Here is a 23668-nt window from a genome sequence, read left to right as displayed (position 1 = left end):
GGAAAGTATTTCAAGAAGCAGAGAATACTCATGTGGGTTGAATTGTACTGAGTTTACATGAGATGCAGACAGAAACTGTCTGTTGGGTATTGTGATATACTTGGCTGTTAGGGATCTTGAAAAGAACGGTTCTAGTGAAGTGGAGGGAGCTGAAGCTGTATGAGAGTGGGTTAAATATGCTCACTTTGGGAAATGTAACAAACTAGATACCCTGAAAAGCTTCCTTTATAAAATCCTAGAAAAGCTAGATAAAACATAGAAACCATTCTTTTTCATTTTTCCTTCCTTTCTTTTTTTTTTTTTTTTTTTTTGAGACAGAGTTTCACTCTTGTTGCCCAGGCTGGAGTACAATAGAGCGTTCTCGGCTCACTGCAACCCCCCGCCTCTCAGGTTCAAGCGATTCTCCTGCCTCAGCCTGCCGAGTAGCTGGGATTACAGGCACCCGCCACCACGCCTGGCTATTTTTTTTTTTTTTTTTTTTTTTTTTTTTTTTTTTTTTTTTTGTATTTTTAGTAGAGACAGGGTTTCAACATGTTGGCCAGGCTGGTCTCCAACTCCTGACTTCAGATGATCCACCCACCTCAGCCTCCCAAAGTGCTAAGATTACAGGTGTGAGCCACAGCACCTGGCCAAAACCATTGTTTTAAGCTAATGTCTTAACGTGAGCTTAAAAGAAATTAAAGGAAATACGCAGGGGCCCAAATGAAAGAAGAAACTGAAAATTGAGTGTTATTCACATTAACTGTACTGTTATGGCAGGAAGATAAGCAGATGGACTCCTGGTCTTGGTAAACAAGAGTTTGACTTTTTAAAGAAAGGCATTTACAACTAAGATTGTGGTAGGCAGAATAATGGTCCCCGAAGATACCCATATTCTAGTCCCTGGAACTTGGGAGTGTGACCTATACAGCAAAAATAACTTTGTAGTTATGATTAAAGAAAAGATCTTGAGATGGAGAGATTATTCTGAATTATCTGGAATGGGGCCTAAAGGCAATCACAGTATCCTTATAAGAATCAGGCAGAAGGAGATTTGACTATGGAGGAGAAAGCAATGTGATGGCAGAAGGAGGAAAGATTTGAACATGCTCTGCTGTTGGATTTGAAGAAAGAGGAAGGGGATCATGAGTAAAGGAATCTGTCATACAGCTCTAGAAGCTGAAAAAGGTAATAGATTATTCCTTTAGAGCCTCCAGAGGGAGTGCAACCCTGCTGACACCTTGACACTGGACCAGTGAAACTAATTTCAGCCTTCTAGCATCAAGAATTGTAAGAAGGCATTTAGTTGTTTTAAGCAACTAAATTTTTGATAATTTGTTACATAAACCAAAGGAAATTAATACAAGGACACGTCCCATAAATTCAATATCATCGAAGAGTTAACGCTTTCAATGCAAGGGAGTACTAGAAAAATACACTTACCAGTGCAAAGAGACAATAAAGAAGCATATTTCTTTTGGCCTGGGCTTTGTGTGAAATATGAGATTCCTTGATAATTCATTTGCTAATTCAAACTTGGCCTCACATTAATTTAGAATTTATATTTACATTAATTGCATTGATGTGAGAACCTGCATGTTAAAATGTTTATATAAAAGGTGCTTGCAGAATTGTTTATGTAAGAAAAAAAGCAAGAATAGCCAATATATCCATCTAAAAAAGAACAAAGTAGAGAGACAGGGAGTGGCAGCTCATGCCTGTAATCCCAGCACTTTCAGAGGCTGAAGTGGGAGTACTGCTTGAGCCTAGGAGTTCAAGACCAGCCTGGGCAACACAGGGAGACTTTGTCTTAAATTTTTTCTTTTTAATTAGCCAGACGTGATGGCACATCCCTGTGGTCCCAGATACTTGGGAGGCTGAGGTGAGAGGATTGCTTGGGCCTGGGAGGTTGAGGCTGCCATGAGCCATGATCATGCCACTGCACTCCAGCCTGGGTGACAGAGTGAGACCCTGTCTCAAAAGATTTTTAAAGAAAATAAGAAAGCCTAAAATACAGCCATATATATGGAAACTTGATTTATGATAAAGATGGCACTGCAGAGAATTTGAGATTGATCGTGGATTTAAATACAAAAGTTAAAAATATGATTATCTTAGAAGAAAATATAAGGCAATATCTGTGCACCCTTTGGTAGACAGAAATTCCTTAGTTCACAAAAACATAATAACAATAAGGAAAAGAACTAATAAATTGGACTTCATCAAAATTAAAAATTTCTGCTCATCAAAGGATAACATTAAGGTAATGAAATGGCAAGCCATATCCTGAGATAAAGCACACTATATCTGTGCAGAGCTAAAAAAATATATTTTGAAATATTTATATATTCTGAAAATATAAAAAGCTCCTAAAATTCAATAATAAAAGGACAAAGAATCCAATTTTTAAAATGGTCAAAAGATGTAAACAGATACTTCACCGAAGAATATATACAAATGCCCATAATCATGTGAAAGGATCCTTAACATCATCTTTTTTTAAATTAGGGAAATGCAAACTAAAACCTCATGGAGACATCACTTTAAATACTAGAATGGCTAAAATAAGCACTGAATGTATGAAATGGTAACAGTGGCTTACTGGTTAAACAATATATTTAGAATAAAATACTGGAACGTAACGTAATATATATCTGTTGAGATGGGGGTATATGGAGATAAAATGTTCCAAGGACTTTCACTATCAGAGAAAAGTGTTAAAGTATCAATTAACGTTATTTATTTTATTTTATTTTTTGAGGCGGGTCTCGCCCTGTTGCCCAGGCTGGAGTGCAGTGGTGCTATCTCGGCTCATCGCAACCTCTGCCTCCTGGATTCAAGCAATTCTCCTGCCTCAGCCTCCCGAGTAGCTGGGACTACAGACGTGCGCCACCATGCCTGGTTAATTTTTGTATTTTTAGTTGAGATGGGGTTTCACCATGTTGGCCAGGCTGGTCTCAAACTCCTGACCTTGTGATCCACCCGCCTCAGCCTCCCAAAGGGCTGGGATTCCAGGCGGGAGCCACCGCGACCGGCCTAAAGTTATTATATTATATTTTATTTTTTAAGTCAAGGATGCATGCTGACTGAAACTCTCATACATCTACTGGGAATGTTAAATGGTAAAATTACTTTAGAAAACAGTTTGGCAATGCCATATAAAGTTAAACATATGCTTACTATATAATCTTGTAGTTCCATTCTTTAGGTATTTACCAAGAGAAATGAAAGCATATACTCACACAGACTTACATGTAAATCATCCCAGTATCTTTATTCACAAAAGTTGAACACTGGAAACAATCCAGATATCCATTACTGGGTGAATGAATAAACAAATTAGGTAATATCAATACAATGGAATGCTGCTGTGAAATTAGTAGGAACAAGCCACCGATAGATGCAACAACATGAATGAACCTAAAAATATGCTGAGTGGAGGAAGCCAGACACAAGTGAGTACATACTGTAAAATATTTATACGAAACTCTAAGAGAAAAATCTAATCCATAGAAAATGAAAGCACATCAGTGGTTACCTAGGACCAAGGAGGGGATGGCATGGGCACAAAGTAATCTTTGGGGAGATGGGAGTATTCTATAGATGATACTTATGAGAAAGGGCAGAAAGGGGTATCACCAGATGGTAGACGTCTCAAAAGAGCACAGGTTACACAACAGTGTGATCCAGTAATGGTCTAAGAAGCACTAGACATCAAAGAAAATATGGATTGCACTTCTTGAGCTCTTGATTCTGAATTATCAACCACATTTTGAGAACCAAAACAGTGTATTCAAGAGGAGAATCAGGTTTCAGTTAAGACCAAAAGGGGGTTATGCATTCAGAGAAGGGGTTGAGAAAATAGCTGGACTCACCAGTCATAGAGTAGCAGAGTTGGGCAGTAAGAAGAGTTTGCGATAAAGGGTTAGTAAGTGTATGGGTGATAGGGTCAGATAGGACTTTGTATAACAGAATTAAGCCTGACTGAAAGTGAATTAACAAATATCCTTGCCCTTGTGGTAGTGTCTGAGGTAAACAGATATATGAAATGTGATTAATTTTGATTACCTCCTAAGGGGAGAATGGGTACTCATTTTGAATGCTGTGGTCTGAAATATCTAAATTTTTTATCCTTAGGACTTAACTCTGTATAAGGCACAAAACAGACAGTTAGCAATGTTGGAGAAAAGAAGACAATAAGAGCTACATTAATAATAATAACAATATATTTAATAATTACCATAAGAAAAGTACATTATTAACTCCGATGGGAACAAATGTGGTACAGTGGGCTACTTGGCTGTGCCTGAGAATTAAAGTCCTTTCCACTCATCACAGATGTGGTTTGATATAAGAAACACATGTCATCACGTAAGTGCACTAGAAGTGCTCAAAGGAGACGAGGGAGGACAGTAAGTTCTACCTAAGCCTTTTCAGAAATGTTTTCTAGTCTTGAAAGAGAAGCACTGGTGACAGGCTGAATATCTTTTAAAATGCCAAGAATCTCTTTGTCCATCCATGAAGTGTACCAAAGGCTTGATTGAGAGCCCTGCCAGCTCTGACTAGCTAAGAGCTTTCCAAAAAGTTGACAGTTTTAATTAAGCCCTAGAGACTAGAGCTCTAAAAATCTCTACTGAGATATAGCACAGAAACACTTATGTTGCAATACAGTTCTCTCCATCTAAGCACTAGCAGCACACTGCTATGAATGTGTCAGAGTGGACGACTGCATTTGCTAATAACCATTAATAAAGTAGCTTGTTTCTCCCATTAAGTAACTACTTGGTTGGTATGATCTGAAGGTTTTCAAGGCCTGGATCCATTCTCAGAGATTACCAGGTTACAGATTCAGAGAGTTTGTTAATAAGTATTAGCTATGTGGCAGATTCCTTACATGGCTTAAAATGTGTTTTGGCTAATCAGCCTTGATGACTCCCTGCCTAGTTGGTGCAAAGGTACTCCTAGGGTATTTCTGTTGAAATTGTACGGAGTCTTTTGCAGTCTGGATTTTCATTTATATAGCAAATATATAAGTAAGGTACTACAGCAGACCAAGATAGAAAAGGAAGCCCCAGAGGCTTCAGCACACATGGCTGACCCTCTGGGTAGAGTTAATGGACACAGTGCCTTCTCTGCTTGATTTCGCATATAGCCTCTTTCACCTCATTAGGAATTCATTCCATGCCCCACTTGACCCGGGCTAAGGAGGCTCACTTTCTCCATCCTCTTCAGCATGCCAACGCTCAGAAAGACATTCTGACCATTTCCCCTTCCTCAAGTTTGAATGACTTTGTACATCTACTGCTTTATCAAAATCCTGGGGGACAGAGACAGTAGGGAATATTCATAGATGAGCAAAATGGAGGCACAGAGAGAATAAAGAAATTGCCTAAGATATAAAGCAAGTAAGTGGGAGCACTCAGAACATCTAACTTCTAGTGTAGTACTCATTGAGACTAGAAAAACACCGCTAGCAATTGTAAAATTATTGTGATAATATTGTTGTTAACGCTGATTATACTTATACTATTATAATTAATTATATAGTATGACAACACTATTGTTCTAACAACGGTAAAGACAACAGTCATGTTAATTATAGAAGCTACCATTTATGGAATGATTACTCTGTGTCAGGTATTATACTCTAGACTTTATGTGTGTGTATATATATATGTATAAATATATATATATATAATCTTCAATCCCTAACAAATCTCTGTATTATCTGGTGTTATTACCCCCCTTTTACACATGATAAACTGAGGCTGTCTGGGGTAAAACACCTTATTCAAGGTCATATTACTAGTAGGTGAGGTTGCTCAGTTTTCAGCCTAGTTCATTCTGACTCTAAAGCTTATACCGTTAATCACAATTATATATATATATATATTCACATGCATATCTAAAATATGAAAAGATTAGAAAAAATGTAAAATATAATTTAAATGTAAATAAAGCCTTGAATTTAGAATAACACTCCCCCCAAAAAAGAATCAATTGATCTAAAGACAAGCTTGGATTTGGCAAAAACTCACAAGAAACAGATTTTGGAATAGTTTTCATCGTTCACAAAGCCCAATAGGGACCTAGGGTGTGATGCAGCTACAGAACCACTTTCCACAATAGTTTGCTGCATTATCAGAAGAGTGTCCAAAATTAAGGAAGTAAGCATCCTACTGAATTCCGACCATGTCCTGAGTCTTGGGCTCAGTTCTGGGCTATTCAGAAAACAAAACAAAACAAAACAAAAAAAAACAAAAAAAACAGGATAGGGAAGGAAGTAAACAAGAAAAGGAGTTCATTAGGTGAACTTGAATCTCCATGTTCATTCTGAAGACGAGCAGTTTCGCAAGGGACCATAACCCTTTTTAGGTCTCTGAAAGTCTGTTCTGGAGAGTAAGGAGCAGATTTTTTTTCCCTTGCATGGCCACAGAAGAAACTCCAAGATCGGTCTGTGGGCCAGTAGCTAGAAGAAGCCAGATTTCAGTTCATGAGCTAGTTTTTTTTCTAATTAAAATGCTCTCTTACAATGAAATGGACTACCTGCTCTTTAACGGAAATGTTTAAGCAGAAGCTAGAGGACAACAATTAAATGTAATCCATTGCAGATGCCTATATAGTCTTCTGCCAATTGGGATGGGCTGGTTACTAGGTGGACCCATCAGATTTGATAGTCTGGTGTTTTTTTAAAATTTTATTTTATTTTAAAGGGGCCATTTTGAGTGGGGTAAAGCTTCTCCTTTCAAATAGGAAATTAGAGATTTCATCGAATAAGCTCTCAATGTCTTCCAGTTGCAACTGGTTCTCATCTTTTCTCTCCTCAGGTGTCACCACTGTGCTTACCATGACCACCTTGAGTATCAGTGCCAGAAATTCCTTACCTAAAGTGGCATATGCGACGGCCATGGACTGGTTCATAGCCGTCTGTTATGCCTTTGTATTTTCTGCACTGATTGAATTTGCCACTGTCAACTATTTCACCAAGCGGAGTTGGGCTTGGGAAGGCAAGAAGGTGCCAGAGGCCCTGGAGATGAAGGTGAGATATAGCAAAAGAGGAACTGAGAAGCACCCCCTGAGAGACCTGTATTGGGACCAGGAGTGGGCAGCCTATAGCCTGCAAGAACTGGGCAGGGCTATGTGCTATTCACTGGGGTCATCAATCCAATTCTCAACTGGAGTGCTTCTTGGCAACCTGGCATGTTGTCTGAGGGCAAAGAAAAGAGGGCAGGTATCATGGAGGGTTGATGTCTTGTGGTGAAGGATCAAACCTAAATGTGGTGCTGCTAGACTCAAGGGGCACCCATTGGTACTTACAAAGTCACTCAAAGGCTTGGACTCTATCTTCAACCCAAAGTACAATCTCTAAGGCCACCTCTGCCCCTCTTTCCAGTATATTCAAATTATAGTCAAAACAAAATGATCATCTTTCCTTCTATGTCTGCTTATTTTGCATTCTGTACCTGGAATGCTCTTTGTTTTTTCCCATGCCTGTTAAAGACCTACTCATTCTTCAAGTCCCAACTGAAATGCTACTTTCTCCATAGAGCCTTTCTGGAATCATTCACAGATTTATCTTTTATTGAGGCATGGGTGCTCCTGATATTAAAATAATTTATTTATATTAGTTTTTGTCTTCCTCTCACTAGACTGTGAACATTTTGAGGGCAAGAGCTTGTCTGCATCTTATTTCTAGCTAGCCAACATCCTTGCATAGCATCTGACTCACAGTAAAAGCTGAATAAATGTTGATTGGATTGGTGCATTGTTGGGAAGGAAGAAGAGAGATTAAAATCATTAAACCAACTAAATTGATAGGAATAAAACATGAATACAGTGAAATCAAGGTCGTTGTCCCTGGCTGCTTTAAATAAGTTCAGGTTGCTAGAACTAGATGAAGATTATCAAAATATGCTAAGAGGAACTGGCAAATGTGATCTCAGGACCATCCTGGTACTACTCAAATAATCATGGAGAAGAGAAACGATAATGATTTTTCAAATTAGGAGAAAATATGTATTGCGTAGAGTATAGATTGGTGAGTTGGCAAAATTTGAATAATTTTTAACTACTTATTTAGATAAAATTAACTCCTTGCTATAAATTATGAAGAGATAAGTGTAGTTCTACTTCCTTAATCTACTCTACCATAGGATTTTTTGCCTGGTTTTATTGTACTTAATCTAGTTGTTACCTTTGTACCCTTAAAGTATATTTATTCCTCTATAACTTGGTTTATCAGCTAGGAACAGGGTCTGTTAGCCCCCCACCCACGAAGAATATAAGGAAATCAGTACACGCCCACTCCTACCTCTCCTTCTCACTACCAGTTCCTATCATCTCCTAACTTCTGTTTGCTATACTACTATTGCTCCATTATTACATTGTATAACACTTACATCCTTCCATGCAATTGTAAATCCTATAATTGTTTAGTCATAGATCTACATGTAAATTGGTTCTTTTCTTAAAATCGTCCTTTTATCTATCATTTCTATTCACTGTATATTTACATCAATTCCTTTTTTTAACTTTTAAGTTCAGGGGTACAAGTGCAGGTTTGTTATATAGGTAAACTTGTGTCATGGGGGTTGGCTGTATGCTGTACAGATTATTTTATCACCAAGATATTAAACCTAATATTCATGAGTTATTTTTAATGATCCTCTCCCTCCTTCTTCCCCCCACCTTCCCAAAGGCCCCAGTATGTGTAGCTATCTTCTATAAGTTTCTTTAAGATGGTCTCATGGGAACCATATTTCCTTCTGTTTTGAATGTATAAAATCATTGTCTGTTGTGTTTATACTTAAATAATAGTTGAGCTTTTGTACAATCCATGGGTCACATTCTCTTTTTCTGATGACTCCATGAAGACATTGATTACAATACTCAATTGGTCATTTTCTTCCTTTTGTAACAAAGTTTGTATTAGTCGCATGATAGTTTGTCTTCAATTATTACTTGAAGTTGCATTAGAGAATTTTTTTACTACTCTTGTTATGTATGGAAGTATCATTGGGGGAGTAACTGAGAGAGTTAGCAGGATAGTAATGAGTAGCTGAGAATGAGTAGTAGAGAGCAGTTTGAGCATCACTTGTTGTCTGTATAATCTCTTATGAGTAGTCTTCCTTGTAGTTGTGATTCTACTTCTGACTAGTAAGAACTTTCCCTTGTTCACAGGAAATCCCTCTATGTTGATACAGGTGTCTGTGTGCATGTCTCTGTGTGTGTTTGTGTATGTGCTTGTGCATGTGTATGCGTGTATAGTATTATATTCTTTAATTTTGCAGTCTCTGTCTCCTCTGCCACTGTGTGGTAGTCAGAGTTCCAGGATGTTCTCATTACCAGTTTGAAAACTGATTTTATTTCAAAACAGGGATTGTTTCTTTCCTTTGTCAGGTCATGCCACACACTTTTGGGACACTATCCTTGACCTGAAATCTAGAGCAGCAGGTATCCTCAGTGTCATCTTCACCCTGATCTGATTTTCACTGCACTTCACTTTCACTTTCACTTCACTTCCGAGCCCTTACTGTTTGGGATTAAGGTTATAAAAGCTATTAAGTTTCACCAAAGATAGAGTTTTGGTTTTTATTTCTCATCTTACTGTTTTTGGTTGGTTGCAGAGAGGAAAAGTGAACAAAGGTATCCTTACTCTGACATATTAAACTGGAAGTTCCCTAAAATATACTATTAAACAGATAGATAGTTTAGGAGCAGTTAGCAGCAATCAGTGATATACAGCTTGAGTTCACTAATAAGAAATTATCTAACCTCATGAGCATTTATCAACAGTTTATTGGACTAGTGGACCAGAAAATGTCATAGATTTTAATAAAACATTTGACTAAGTTTTAAAAAATTATACCTCCATGAAGAAAAGGAAGCAGGCTGGATGTGGTGGCTCACGAAGAGGGCAGATTGCTTTAGCCCAGGAATTTGAGACCAGCCTGGGCAACATGGTAAAATCACGTCTCTACAGAAAAAATTAGTAATTATCTGGGCATGGGTGCACATGCCTGTATTCCCAAGTAGTCAGGAGGGTGAGGTGGGAGGATCATCTGAGCTCGAGAAGTTCGGACTGCAGTGAGCCAAGGTCGCACCACTGCACTCCAGCCTGGGGGACAGAGTAAGATGCTGTCAAATAAAAAAAAGAAGAGAGAGAGAAGAGAGAGAGAGAGAGATAAAGGAAGGAAGGTGAAAAAAATAGTACAATTAGGCTGATGTAGTTGGTTGACCAATTCAAATCAAATAGAATTAACTGATGGCGCAGGGTGTGGTGGCTCACACTTGTAATCCCAACAGTTTGGGAGGCCAAAGCAGGCAGATCACTTGAGGTCAGGAGTTCAAGACCAGCCTGGCCAACATGGCAGAACCCCATCTCTACAAAAATACGAAAAATTAGCCAGGCATGGTAGCATGCTACTTGAGAGGCTGAGACGAGAGAATCACTTGCACCCGGGAGGTGGAGGTTGCAGTGAGTCGAGATTGCGCCACTGCACTCCAGCCTGGGCAACAGAGAGAGACTCTGTCTCTAAATAAATAAATAAATAAATAAATAGACTGATGGACTGACAGACACCAAACTGAATGGAGGTCCCTGGGGATACACTACAGGACTTTGACCCCGCTTTTTCAAATGTTATTAATGACTAAATGAAGACATATAGGGTAGAAGACTCAAATTTATAAGCTGGTATTAATGAATATTGGTTGGGGAATGAGTATTTTCTGAATTAGGAATCAAAGAGGATTTCTAAATTTGAAAGGACAAGCTTAAATTAAAATATTAACATTTGCTAAATCAAATATAAATTCTTATACATAGGTACAAAAAATAGATCTGGGATTAAAAAAGCTTAACAATTAAACATTGAAAATAAAATGCTAGGATATGAAGAAAATGCAAATCTAATGTATGCCTACTTTGTGGTACAACTCTGGAAAAGCTCAAGTTGATTTGGGTCTGAGTTAAGAATCACCTAGAACTAGCGAGAGGATAAGCCCTTTTTATTATGTACTGGTTGGCCCATGTTTAGAGTACACTGTTCCAGTTTGGTAACTACACTAGAGGAGGGACAAATGCCTCAGGGGGATGATTATTGCTATTTTTAGATACCTGCAAGGCTTCCATGATGTTTTATAAAAAATGAGACAGACTTTTTTTTTTTATGGCCAGCAAGAGGAGTAGAAGTGGTTTGAAGACAGAGAGAGGACTCAAATAGATTGTTAGAAACTCTAGAACTAGACATCAGAAATGATGACCATTTCTCCATTTAAAAAGTGCTAAAATTTTAAATAGAGAGAACAAAAAGAATATTATAAAACTATTTTGCAAAGATAGTGATCTCAGTCTTCCTCTTTAATCTCTATGGTCAGTCCATTTATCTCAAGAAGCATATTATGAGAATTGAAAAAAAAGATGGAATGCATAAAAATGGATCTCTAATGTACGGGTGCTATGCTTTGTCTGCACTGCTACAATGCGGAGCAACTAATAGTGAGATCAACAGAAAAAAATTTGAAGTGCATTGGAAGGGAAAATATTAGAATTTAATAATAACTTAGTTTATTTTTTCTTCCACTAGGGAGACATATTAAACCTTTTTGCTTCCTAAAGCTAGAATGGGTGAGCATAAAACAGTTTTAAAATAATATAACTGATTTTAAAATTTATTTTTGATCTGTATTATGATCAGGCATTAGATAAAATGTGAGAGGAGGCCGGGCGCGGTGGCTCACGCTTGTAATCCCAGCACTTTGGGAGGCCGAGGCAGGCGGATCACGAGATCAGGAGATCGAGACCACGGTGAAACCCCGCCTCTACTAAAAATACAAAAAAATTAGCCGGGCGCGGTGGCGGGCGCCTGTAGTCCCAGCTACTCTGGAGGCTGAGGCAGGAGAATGGCGTGAACCCGGGAGGCGGAGCTTGCAGTGAGCCGAGATCGCGCCACTGCACTCCAGCCTGGGCGACAGAGCGAGACTCCTTCTCAAAAAAAAAAAAAAAAGAAAAAAAAAATGTGAGAGGAAACATTATGAAGGAAAAAAAGAAGATACAGAAATAAAACCTCATTTTTAAATGAAGATAACTGACTACCCTGTAATTGCACTCTAGACAATAGATGAACTGTGGGTTTTTGATGATCAACCACATGTTTTTATCACTGCTTCCTTTGAAGATTCCACTAAAATGAGAGTAAAGGAATAAAACAGGTATAAAACCACAAGTAACAGATGAGAAGGACAAGGGATGTCAGTCAGACAAGAGATATTAACACATCTATAGAAGAATGAACATGGATGGAGGTTATAATAACTGGTTTATCAAACTGCAGTAAAACATAACCCTGGAGAAATTCAGTGTTAGGAAGCGCTAGATACAATAGAGAATAAAACAAAAGTCTGTGTACAGAGTACTCTAGACTCCAGAGCCTGCTCAATATGTGAAATGTCTCTAGCCAGATGTATACTCTCCAGGAAAAAACAGCAGGGTTGCTCTTCTAAAGAAGCTGAGCATCCCCAGAGGAAAGTTTTTGCATACTGACATTTTGAAGTACCCCCTCAAAATGACCTACTTTACCTAATCATCCTAAATCACAGCCCACCAATCAACAAGCTCAGATTAGCTACATGAGCAAACAGACATCTTCTCTGTTACCAAATAATACTGGGATATCAAGGATCACCAGTTAAAAGTTTGCAGTGTGAAAGAGAATAGCAAAGATTATAACAAAAACAGGCAAACAAACTAAAAAGGAACACCTCACCTTGAAGGGAGGGGACAGACATAATTTAGGGAATTAAAGAGAACGTAAGAAAAACAAAACTTTTACTTTAGATTTGTAAATATATCATATTAATAAAATAAGAACAGGATGCTATATAAAAATAAATTAGAGAATAAGGAAGAGGTATTGAAAATAAAAAGAAGTGCCAAAATAAAAATTTCAATAGAGAAGTAGGAAAATAAATTAAAGGAAATCAATCTATAAGTAGGGCAGAACAAAAAGAATGTGAAAGGAAAAGTAAGAGATCTAGGGATAAAACCAAGAAGTTCATCCAAATTTAAAAAGAAAAATTATATTGAGTATCTTTCCCAACCACAATAGTATGAAACTAGAAAGCAATAAAGAGAATAATTTTGGAAAATTCACAAATACATGAAAATTAAACAACATTCTCCTGAACAACCAATAAGTCAAAGGAGAAATTAAAAGGGAAATTTAAAATATCTTGAGACAAAAATAGACCTACAATGTACCAAAACTTATGAGATAACAGCCAAAGCAGTTCTAAGAAGAAGGAAGGTTATAGCAATAAATACCTACATAAAAAAGAATAAAGATCTCAAATAAGCAATCTAACTTTATGCCTTGAGGAACTAGAAAAAGAAGAACTAAGTCCAAAGTTACTAGAAAGAAGCAAAGACTAAAGATCAGAGCAGAAATACATGAAATAGGGAACTTAAAAATCAATAGAAAAGATCATTAAAACTAAGACGTGTTTTTTTTCAAAAGATAAACAAAATAGACAAACCTTTAGACTAAGAAAAAAGAGAGAAGACTCAAATACAAAAAATAAAAAATGAAAGAGGAGATGTTAACAACTGTTATCACAGAAAAACAGGATCATAACAGATTACTATAAACAATTATATGCCAATAGACTGATAATCTGGAAATAATAGATAAATTCCTAGACATACATCACCTGCTAAGGCTGAATCATGAGGAAATGGAATATCTGAACAGACCAATAATGAATAAGGAGCTGAATCAGTAACAAAAAGTCTCCCATCAAAGAAAAGCCCAGGACCTGATGCCTTCACTGCTGAATTCTACCAAGCACTTAAAGAAGAACTAATACCAATCATTCTCAAATTCTTCCAAACAATTGAAAAGGGAGTACTTCCAAACTCATTTTATATGGCCAGCATTACCTTCATACCAAAGACAGGCAAATATACTACAAGAAAAGAAGATTACAGGCCAATATCCCTGATGAACAAAATAGATGTAAAAATCCTCAACAAAATTCTAGCAAACCAAAGTTAACAGTATATTAAAAGAATCATTCCCCAGAACTTCTTAAAGTATATATATATATACACTATGTGTGTGTGTGTGTGTGTATATATATATATATCAGGCAATGGCTGTAAGGGTTAAATCATAAACTTTAAAAAAATATTCACCTTGACCAAGTGGGATTTATCCAAGGGATGCAAGAATGGTTCAACTTGTGCAAATATATAAATATGCTACACCACATTAACAGAATGAAGTCCGAAACCAAGTTGTCATCTCAATAGATGCAGAAAAAGCATTTGACAAAATTCAACATTCTTTCATGATAAAAAAAAAAACCTCTCAACTAATTACAATCACAATAAAGGCCATATATGACAAACCCGCAGCTAACATCATACTCAATGGTAGAAAGTTAAAAGCTTTTTCTCCAAGGTTAGGAACAAGACAAGTATGTCCACTCTCACCACAGTATTGGAAGACCTATCCAGAGCAATTCAACAAGAGAAAGAAATAAAGGGCATCCAAATTGGAAAGGAAGAAGTTAAATTGTCCCTGCATATGGATGGCCTGATCTTATATATAGAAAACCCTAAGGACCCTACAAAAAAAAAAAAGAGAGAAGAAAAAACCTGTTAGAACTAGCAAATAAATTTAGTAAAGTTGCAGGAAACAAAGTCAACATGCAAAAATCAGTTACATTTCTATATCAACAATGAACTATCTGAAAAAGAAATCAAGAAAGCAATCCTATTCACAATAGGTACAAAAAAATAATAAAATACTTAGGAATAAATTTAACCAAAAGGATAACAGACTAGTACACTAAACCTATAAAATACCAAATAAAGAAATTGAAGACACAAATAAATGGAAAGATATCCACTGTTCATGGCTAGAATAATTAATATTGTTAAAATGTTCATACCACCCAAACTGATGTACAGATTAAATGCAAACCCTATCAAAATTCCAATGTCATTTTTAATAGAAATAGAAAAGATAGAGTTAAGACTTACATGGAACCACAAAATACTCTGAATGTCAAAGCAATCTTGAGAAAAAAGAAGAAAGCTGAAGGCATCGTATTACCTGACTTCAAAATATGTTCTAGAGCTATATTAACCAAAACAGCTTAGTACTGACATAAAACAGACACATAGAGCAATTTAACACAATAGAGAGCACAGAAATAAATTTATGCATTTATGGTTAATTGATTTTCCACAAAGGTATCTAGAACACACAATGAAGAAAGGACAGCCTATTTAACAAATGATGTTGGGAAAACTGGATAGCCACACACAGAGACATGAAGTTAGACCCTTATCTCACACCATATACAAAGGTCAACTCAAAATGGATTAAAGGTTTAAATGTAATGCCTGAAATTCTAAAACTACTAAAATGAAACGTTGGGGAAAAAATCTCCGTGAAACAAAGATAATTTGAATATGATCCCAAAAGCATAGGCAATAAGAGTACAAACAGACAAATGGGATTACACCAAGCTAAAAAGCTTTTTGATAGCCAAGGAAACAATGAACAGAGCGAAGAGACAACCTATAGAATAAAAGAACATATTTGCAAACCAACCATCTAATAAGAGGCTAATATAAAAACTATACAAGGAACCCAAACAACTCAATAGCAAGAAAACAACCCAATTTAAAAATTCACAAAGGACTTGAGTAGGCATTTCTCAAAAGAAGACATCCAGCTAGATAATAGTTATATTTTTAAAATGCTCAAGATTACTAATCATCAGAAAAATGTAAATTAAAACCACAATGAGATATCACCTCACACTTTTAAGAATGTCTATTATCAAAAAGACCAAAGATAACGGTTGGTGAGGATTTGGAGGAAAAGGAATCCTTCCACACTATTGGTGGGAATGTAAATTTGCAAAGCTAGTATGGAGGTTCCTGAAAAAATTAAAAATAGAAATACCAAATGGTTGATCAACCCCACTACTGGGTATATATCCAAAGGACTTGAAATCAGTATGTCAAAGAAGTATGTGTACTTGTATAATAATTACAGCATTACTCACAAAAGCCAACATGTGTAATCAACCTAAGTGTCTATAAACTGATGAATAGATAAAGAAAATGGGGTATAGGCAATGGAATACTATTCAGCCTTTAAAAAAGAAGGAAACCCTGTCATTTACATAAGCACGGATGAACCTGAAGAACATTACGATAAATGAAATAAGCTAGGCACAGAAAAGAAAAATACCATACGATGTCACTTACATGTGGAATCTAAAAAGGTTGAACTCTAATCCCAGCACTTTGGGAGGCTGAAGCAGGCAGATCACGAGGTCAGGAGATCGAGACCATCCTGGCTAACATGGTGAAACCCCATCTCTACTAAAAATGCAAAAAATTAGCCAGGTGTGGTGGCGGGTGCCTGTAGTCCCAGCTACTTGGGAGGCTGAGGCAGGAGAACGGCGTGAACCCGGGAGGCGGAGCTTGCAGTGAGCCGAGATCGCGCCACTGCACTCCAGCCTGAGTGACAGAGCGAGACTCCATCTCAAAAAAAAAAAAAAGAGTTGAACTCACAGAAGCAGAAGGTAGAATGGTGGTTACTGGGGACTGGGAGTCGGGGGTAGTTGTTGGTCAAAGAATACAAAATTTTACTTAGAGAAGAATAAGTTCAAGAGACCCTATTGTACAACAAGTGACTGTAGTTAATAGCAATGTTCTGTATTCTTGAAAACTGCTAAGAGTAGATTTTAAATGTTCTTACCACAGAAAATGATAACTGTGTGAGGCAATGCATATGTTACTTAGCTCAATATAGCCATTCCATAATGTTCACATATTTCAAAACATCATTTTGTACATGATAAATATATGCAATTTCATTTGTCAATTAAAAATGAATAAATAGAAATAAAAATTATAAAAATTGAAGTACTAAAGTGACAACTGTGCAGCAAGCAAATTTGCAAAGGAACCAGTCCAGTTTGCAGATGGCTACTACAGGGATTTATATAGTTATTTATAATGCTATCACCACTGGTTATTGATAGAACTAAAAATTTTGCTGTAATTGTACTAGAGGATTCAGGAAGGGTTACATATGTGAAATCATTATTTATCATGAAAAGACAATTGGTAGTAAGCAGAACTGGTAGCAGTATAAATATATTGTATAAAAGTATAGAAATAACTATTAGAAGTATTACTATCAACCAAGAGAATTAAAAATAAATACCTACAAGGGGCTGGACAATGGGTTTGGGTGCATTGGGGTAAGGGTTTCTTGATTTTCATAAGTTCTCAACTTCAATTTTTTAAACTATGTCCATTACCACTTTAAGTTATTCAACATTAAAAATAATAAAAGCAAATTTAAATGAAAAAAGAAATGTCAACATTTAAAAAGAAGAAAATTATTCTTAGAACCATTTATAAAATTTATATAACTTCTTGTATAAATTTTGCAAAAAATAGTAATGCTTGGACTCTTTTTTATTTTCAAATGCTCTAGAATAAAATTTTATCTTTTTTACATTGGAGAAAACATTCACATTCTCTTCAAATCTTGGAAAAGCTTAGTTTCTTGTCCTTAATGGCTTTTAAGTCTATGGGTCATTCCTGCAATTGTAGCCACAAATCAAATCACCCCTTGGTATTTCTTTGTTGGGTAAGTAACATTCAATATGGGTTAAGTTTTACTCATAAACTGGTGGTCTTCCTGCCTTGCTCTGCAGTAGGTATAAGTGGCCTAGCAGTAATCATAGTCTCGATTGAAACACACACACACACACACGCACACGCACACACGGCAATTATTTCTGGAATACTTGTGGTGTGCAAAACAAAACTACATGGTCCCAGCACTCAGGAGCTGATGGTCTAAGAAAAGTAAGGCATATATCCATATATATATATATATATATATACACACATATACAGACTAATATAGGACCAAATACTGACTGTCACAGGAGAGATAAATCCAAAATACTTCCTCTCTATGTTGTTCTGTTTACCTTACTGAGTACTTGACTGTTTCCTAAAAAATCTACTGCCCTTGCAAGTGGAAGCCACTCCTCCATTCCCTCCTGCTGCTTCCAGGCCACTGTTTACTCCTTTACTTCATGCAAAAAGTTTTGTCCTTTGATGTTCACTTCATCTGGCTTTATCACTCTATTTTTCTTCATCTTGCTCAACTTACCAACATTATTCTATTCTCTGCGTGTTCATTTCATATGTAGGATTTCTACAGCCAGTTCACTTTATTTGCAACTGCCCGAAGTTCTCTCTTTGTTTTTCAATTGGATGACTCATCTGACATCATAAACTGGAATTGAGCCTATTAAATGAGGTCTAGATTGCCCCATTTACCAGGCACTGCTACTGTTTCCAGCACTAGGTGAAGGTTTCAGAAATGAACCAATCTAACTACCTGTATATTTGTTCTAGTGTTTTGTTTTTTGTTTTGTTTTGTTTTTTTCAGAAAAACAGTGACAGTAAGTCAGCTAATTGTGTTAGTATTTTTGGAACTGTTACTTGACATCAGAAGAGGTTTGTAATGAAATTTGTGGACACATGAGGCCATATGTTCCATAGGGCTCGCCTCTATGTCATCCTTGGTCAATACCCAAATTGTAGTTTTCTCTATGGTTATTTATCCTCCCCTCAGTTCTTATCCTTATCCTCTTCTGTGGTTTTTTCTTGACTTATCCTCCTACTCCTCATAAACTGTTCCTCACTTCCCTCAGGAACTCCTGTTCATGGGAAGATAAAACATTCTGCCCCAGCAGCTTCTTCATTGAATGACCCGTCCACCTCCTGTTTTAACTGATATGTGATTCTCAGTTGAGACTTCCTTCCAACTGCCTTCCTGCTTGGCAGAAGCTGTTAATCTGATTCCCATTTTCCAGAAGTGTAGTTTACATCATCTTAATCCCCAGTACTGCTTTCGGACCATTACTGTCTCACTCTTTTATATTAAAGATGTCTTCTTTGAAGTGTCAATTCCTCACTTGGATTCTCATACATCAGGCTTTCCTGTTTTTCTTGTTCATCCTTGGTATTTTCTTTGCACTATCCTTGTCTTCTTTCCAGCACCAAACGTTAGAGCATTTCAGGGCAGATCAGTCAGATCTGCAGGCCAGTCAGCAGTCAGATCTCTTTTTTATTTTCTGAATCTGTACTCACTTCTCAAGCGACCTCATTCAATCCCAAGACATTGAATCAATGGCCATCTAGAGGCAAACAACTTTCAAATATGTATCTCTAGCCCAAAGCTTTCCCCTAAGCTGCAGACTGATATATGTAACTGTGTACATCTCTATTGGGATTATATTCCTATTGGGATGTCTGATAAGAATGTAATTCTTATATCCAAACACAACTCATCTTCCCCCTAAACCTGCTCTTCTTCAAGTCTTCCCAGCACAGCCAATAATGTCACTATTCTTCCAGATGCTCAGGCCAAAAACCTGGAATCCATTCTTAATTCTTTTATTTTTCTTACATGCCCCCCACTCTGCTCTCAGACAACCCAAACCTAACTCATCAGCAAGTCCTAACTCCTCTACATTCACAATATAACTTGAATCTGTCTACTTTTCTCCATATCTAACATTCAACACACCACACCTCTCACTAGCCTCATTAGGACTAACATCCTAATTTTAGTCCTCTACTTTCATGCCTACACATCTATTCTCTGCCCAACAGTAGGGAAGATCAATTAAAATAGTAAATTATAAAAATTCTGCTCCAAATAGTTTAATGGCTTCCCAATACATTTAGATCAAATTCCATTATTCTTACGATGGTGCTCAAAACCTTACAGGATCTTGTCCTTAGATCTGTGATGGTACCTCTTACCATCTTTTTTGAATTTTCATTCACACCACTCACTCATCCCATAGTGGCCTCCTTGATGATTCTATCTATTTATTTATTTGTTTATTTATGAGATGGAAACTCACTCTGTCACCCAGGCTGGAGTACAGTGGCGCAATCTCGGCTCACTGCAACCTCCATCTCCTGGGTTCAAGCGATTCTCCTGCCTCAGCCTCCTGAGCAGCTGGGACTACAGGCGTGTACCACCATGCTCGGCTAATTTTTTGTATTTTTAGTAGAGACCGGGTTTCACTGTGTTAGCCAGGATGGTCTCGATCTCCTGACCTCATGATCTGCCCACCTTGGCCTCCCAAAGTGCTGGGATTACAGGCGTGAGCCACTGTGCCCAGCCTCCTTGATGATTCTTAACGAATCACTTTCATTCCAAGCCCAGGTACTTTGTCATTACCATTCTTTCTCTATGGAATGTTTATTGTTGAGATCTTTTCACAGCTTGCTTTCTTGTTTTGTTCAGGTCTCTACTTACCTTCTGAGGCAGACCTTCTCTCACTAGCATTCATCATCTTTTTCTGCACTGCCCTGCTTTATGTGCTTCCATGATAATTCTCACCTCCTGACATTACATTGCTTTATGTATTTTTTTGCTTCTATGTTTATTACATGTGCCCCCGACTGGAATGTGAACTCCTTTAGGGCAGGAGCTGTGTTTTACCATTTATTCCTGCACCCGAAGCACCTAGCACAGAACCTGTCACATTGTAGACACAGAAAATATTAAATAAATGGATGATTTCCTATGTTTTCCTTGCTTCTCTATCCAGCATAGGTCCCACAGTGTATCACTGCAGTCACTCACCAGCACTCTTGACCTCCCTAGTCACTTCAGTCCAGGTCCTCTATTTCTCTCGGAAAAAAAAAAAAAATCCATTGCTATTGATGGATTGGTGACATTTATGAGTGTATTTTTGAATTCTGCTGTTCCTTCAACCTATGCCTGCAGTTACCCTCTGTCCCTAATTAGTTCTGTCTTCTTTATCCTACAAAATCTAGTTTAAATTAGCCAGGCATATCTACAACTATCTGATCTTTGACAAACCTGACACAAACAAGCAATGGGGAAAGGGTTCCCTATTTAAAAAATGGTGCTGGGAAAACTGGCTAGCCATATGTAGAAAGCTGAAACTGGATCCCTTCCTTACACTTTATACAAAACTTAATTCAAGAAGGATTAAAGACTTATATGTTAGATCTAAAACCATAAAAACCCTAGAAGAAAACTTAGGCAATACCATTCAGGACACAGGCATGGGCAAGGACTTCATGTCTAAAACACCAAAAGCAATGGCAACAAAAGCCAAAATTGACAAATGGGATCTAATTAAACTAAAGAGCTTCTGCACAGCAAAAGAAACCACCATCAGAGTGAACAGGCAACCTACAGAATGGGAGAAAATTTTCCCAACCTACTCATCTGACAAAGGGTTAATATCCAGAATCTACAATGAACTCAAACAAATTTACAAGAAAAAGAAACAACCCCATCAAAAAGTGGGCAAAGGATATGAACAGACACTCCTCAAAAGAAGACATTTATGCAGCCAAAAAACACATGAAAAAAATGCTCATCATCACTGGCCATCAGAGAAACGCAAATCAAAACCACAATGAGATACCATCTCACACCAGTTAGAATGGCCATCACTAAAAAGTCAGGAAACAACAGGTGCTGGAGAGGATGTGGAGAAATAAGAACACTTTTACACTGCTAGTGGGACTGTAAACTAGTTCAACCATTGTGGAAGTCAGTGTGGCGATTCCTCAGGGATCTAGAACTAGAAATACCATTTGACCCAGCCATCCCATTACTGGGTATATACTCAAAGGATTATAAATCATGCTGCTATAAAGACACATGCACACGTATGTTTATTGCGGCACTATTCACAATAGCAAAGACTTCGAACCCAGCCAAATGTCCAACAATGATAGACTAGATTAAGAAAATGTGGCACATATACACCATGGAATACTATGCAGCCATAAAAAATGATGAGTTCATGTCCTTTTTAGGGACATGGATGAAGCTGGAAACCATCATTTTGAGCAAACTATCACAAGGACCAAACACCGCATGTTCTCACTCGTAGGTGGGAATTGAACAATGAGAACACATGGACACAGGAAGGGGAACATCACACACCGGGGACTGTTGTGGGGTTGGGGGAGGGGGGAGGGATAGCATTAGGATATATACCTAATGCTAAATGACGAGTTACTGGGTGCAGCACACCAACATGGCACATGTATACATATGTAACCTGCACATTGTGCACATGTACCCTAAAACTTAAAGTATAATAATAAAATAAATAATTAATTAATTAATTAACCAGGTGTGGTGGCTCATGCCTGTAATCCCAGCACTTTGGGAGGCTGAGAATTGAGTACAGATTCAGAAAAAAACACCTGAGGTCAGGAGTTCGAGACCAGCCTGACCAAATGGAGAAACTCCCTTCTCTACTAAAAACACAAAATTAGCCTGGGGTGGGGGGCGGTGGTGGCACAGGCCTGTAATCCCAGCTACTAAGGAGGCTGAGGCAAGAGAATTGCTTGAACCCGGGAGGCAGAGATTGCAGTGAGCCGAGATCACGCCATTGCACTCCAGCCTGGGCAACAAGAGCAAAAAATATATATATGCATATATACTCTAGTTTAAATCTTTACTATTTATTTAACCTTCCTCTTGGGGAATGTAGAAGCCATTGTATGAGATTTCCCTTAACCTACTCTGCTCTTTTCTCTCCACCAAAATATAGATAGTATCTAATCTCATCCATTCTTTCCTTCTCAGCTGTGATCTGGACCTGAGAAATTCCACACTTATGCTCTAGATAACCCCCACCCCCCCACTGCCTTTACAGGAAAGTGGTGCAAGTGATTATTTTTCTTATTGACTTACCTGACAGTTCCAAATTCTTCCTTCTCTTGAACTCCCTTGATTTCATTATTTATGCCCCTCTGAAAGTTTCTAATTTGTGCTTTCTCCCGTATATTTTAATTCTCTCTTATTTTAATTAATAATTATTAATTAATAATAATTAATAATTAATCTTCCTCGCTAAACTAGATTTCCTGAGGGCAGGGTCTCTGATTTATCATATATATGTGTGTGTGTGTGTGTGTGTGTGTGTGTGTGTGTGTGTCTGTGTGTGTATACACACATAGTGGTAAATATATATAACCTTAATCAATTTGAATTGTGTAGTTCAGTCCTATTAAATACATTCACATTGCTGTGTAATCTCCTGAACCCTTTTCATCTAGCAAAACTGGAACTCTGTATTCATTAAACAACAGCTCCCCATTCCTTTCTGCCCTAGCCCCGGCACCCAGCATTCTATTTTCTGTCTCTATGAATTTGCTACTCTAGATATGTCATAGAAGTGAAATCACATAACAGTTATCCTTTTGTGACTGGCTTTTTTCATTTAGCAACCTCAAGATTCATGTCTGTTGTAGTATATATCAGAATTTCCTTCCTTTGTGAGGTTGAATAATTGTGAATGGAATGAATTCATTGTGTGTATATACCACATTTTGTTTATTGTTCTCTCAATGGACACTTGGGTTGCTTCCACTATTTGGCTATTGGGAATAATGAAGCTATGAACATGGGTATGCAAATATCTCTTTGAGACCCTGCTTATAATTTGGGGATATATACTCAGAAGTGGAACTGCTGAATCATATAGTGATTCTATTTGTAAGTTTTTGAGGAACCATCACAACATTTTCCATAGTGGTTGCACCACTTTACATTCCCAA

General features: G+C 37.4%; 1 protein-coding gene across 1 annotated transcript in view; it reads left to right on the top strand.

The window, feature by feature from the left end:
• GABRA3 (gamma-aminobutyric acid type A receptor alpha3 subunit) overlaps positions 1-23668 on the top strand; it is a 269212-nt gene that overhangs the window by 239422 nt on the left and 6122 nt on the right. Inside the window, exon 9 of the mRNA XM_003271855.4 lies at positions 6807-7018. Coding sequence (XP_003271903.1) covers positions 6807-7018 — 212 coding nt within the window. The remainder of the gene's footprint in view (positions 1-6806; positions 7019-23668) is intronic.

The sequence above is a fragment of the Nomascus leucogenys genome, chromosome X (genome assembly GCF_006542625.1).
Source record: "Nomascus leucogenys isolate Asia chromosome X, Asia_NLE_v1, whole genome shotgun sequence".
NCBI classification, from domain to species: Eukaryota; Metazoa; Chordata; class Mammalia; order Primates; family Hylobatidae; genus Nomascus; species Nomascus leucogenys.
The sequence above is the reverse complement of the archived record's forward strand: the minus strand, read 5'-3'. Positions and strand labels throughout refer to the sequence as shown.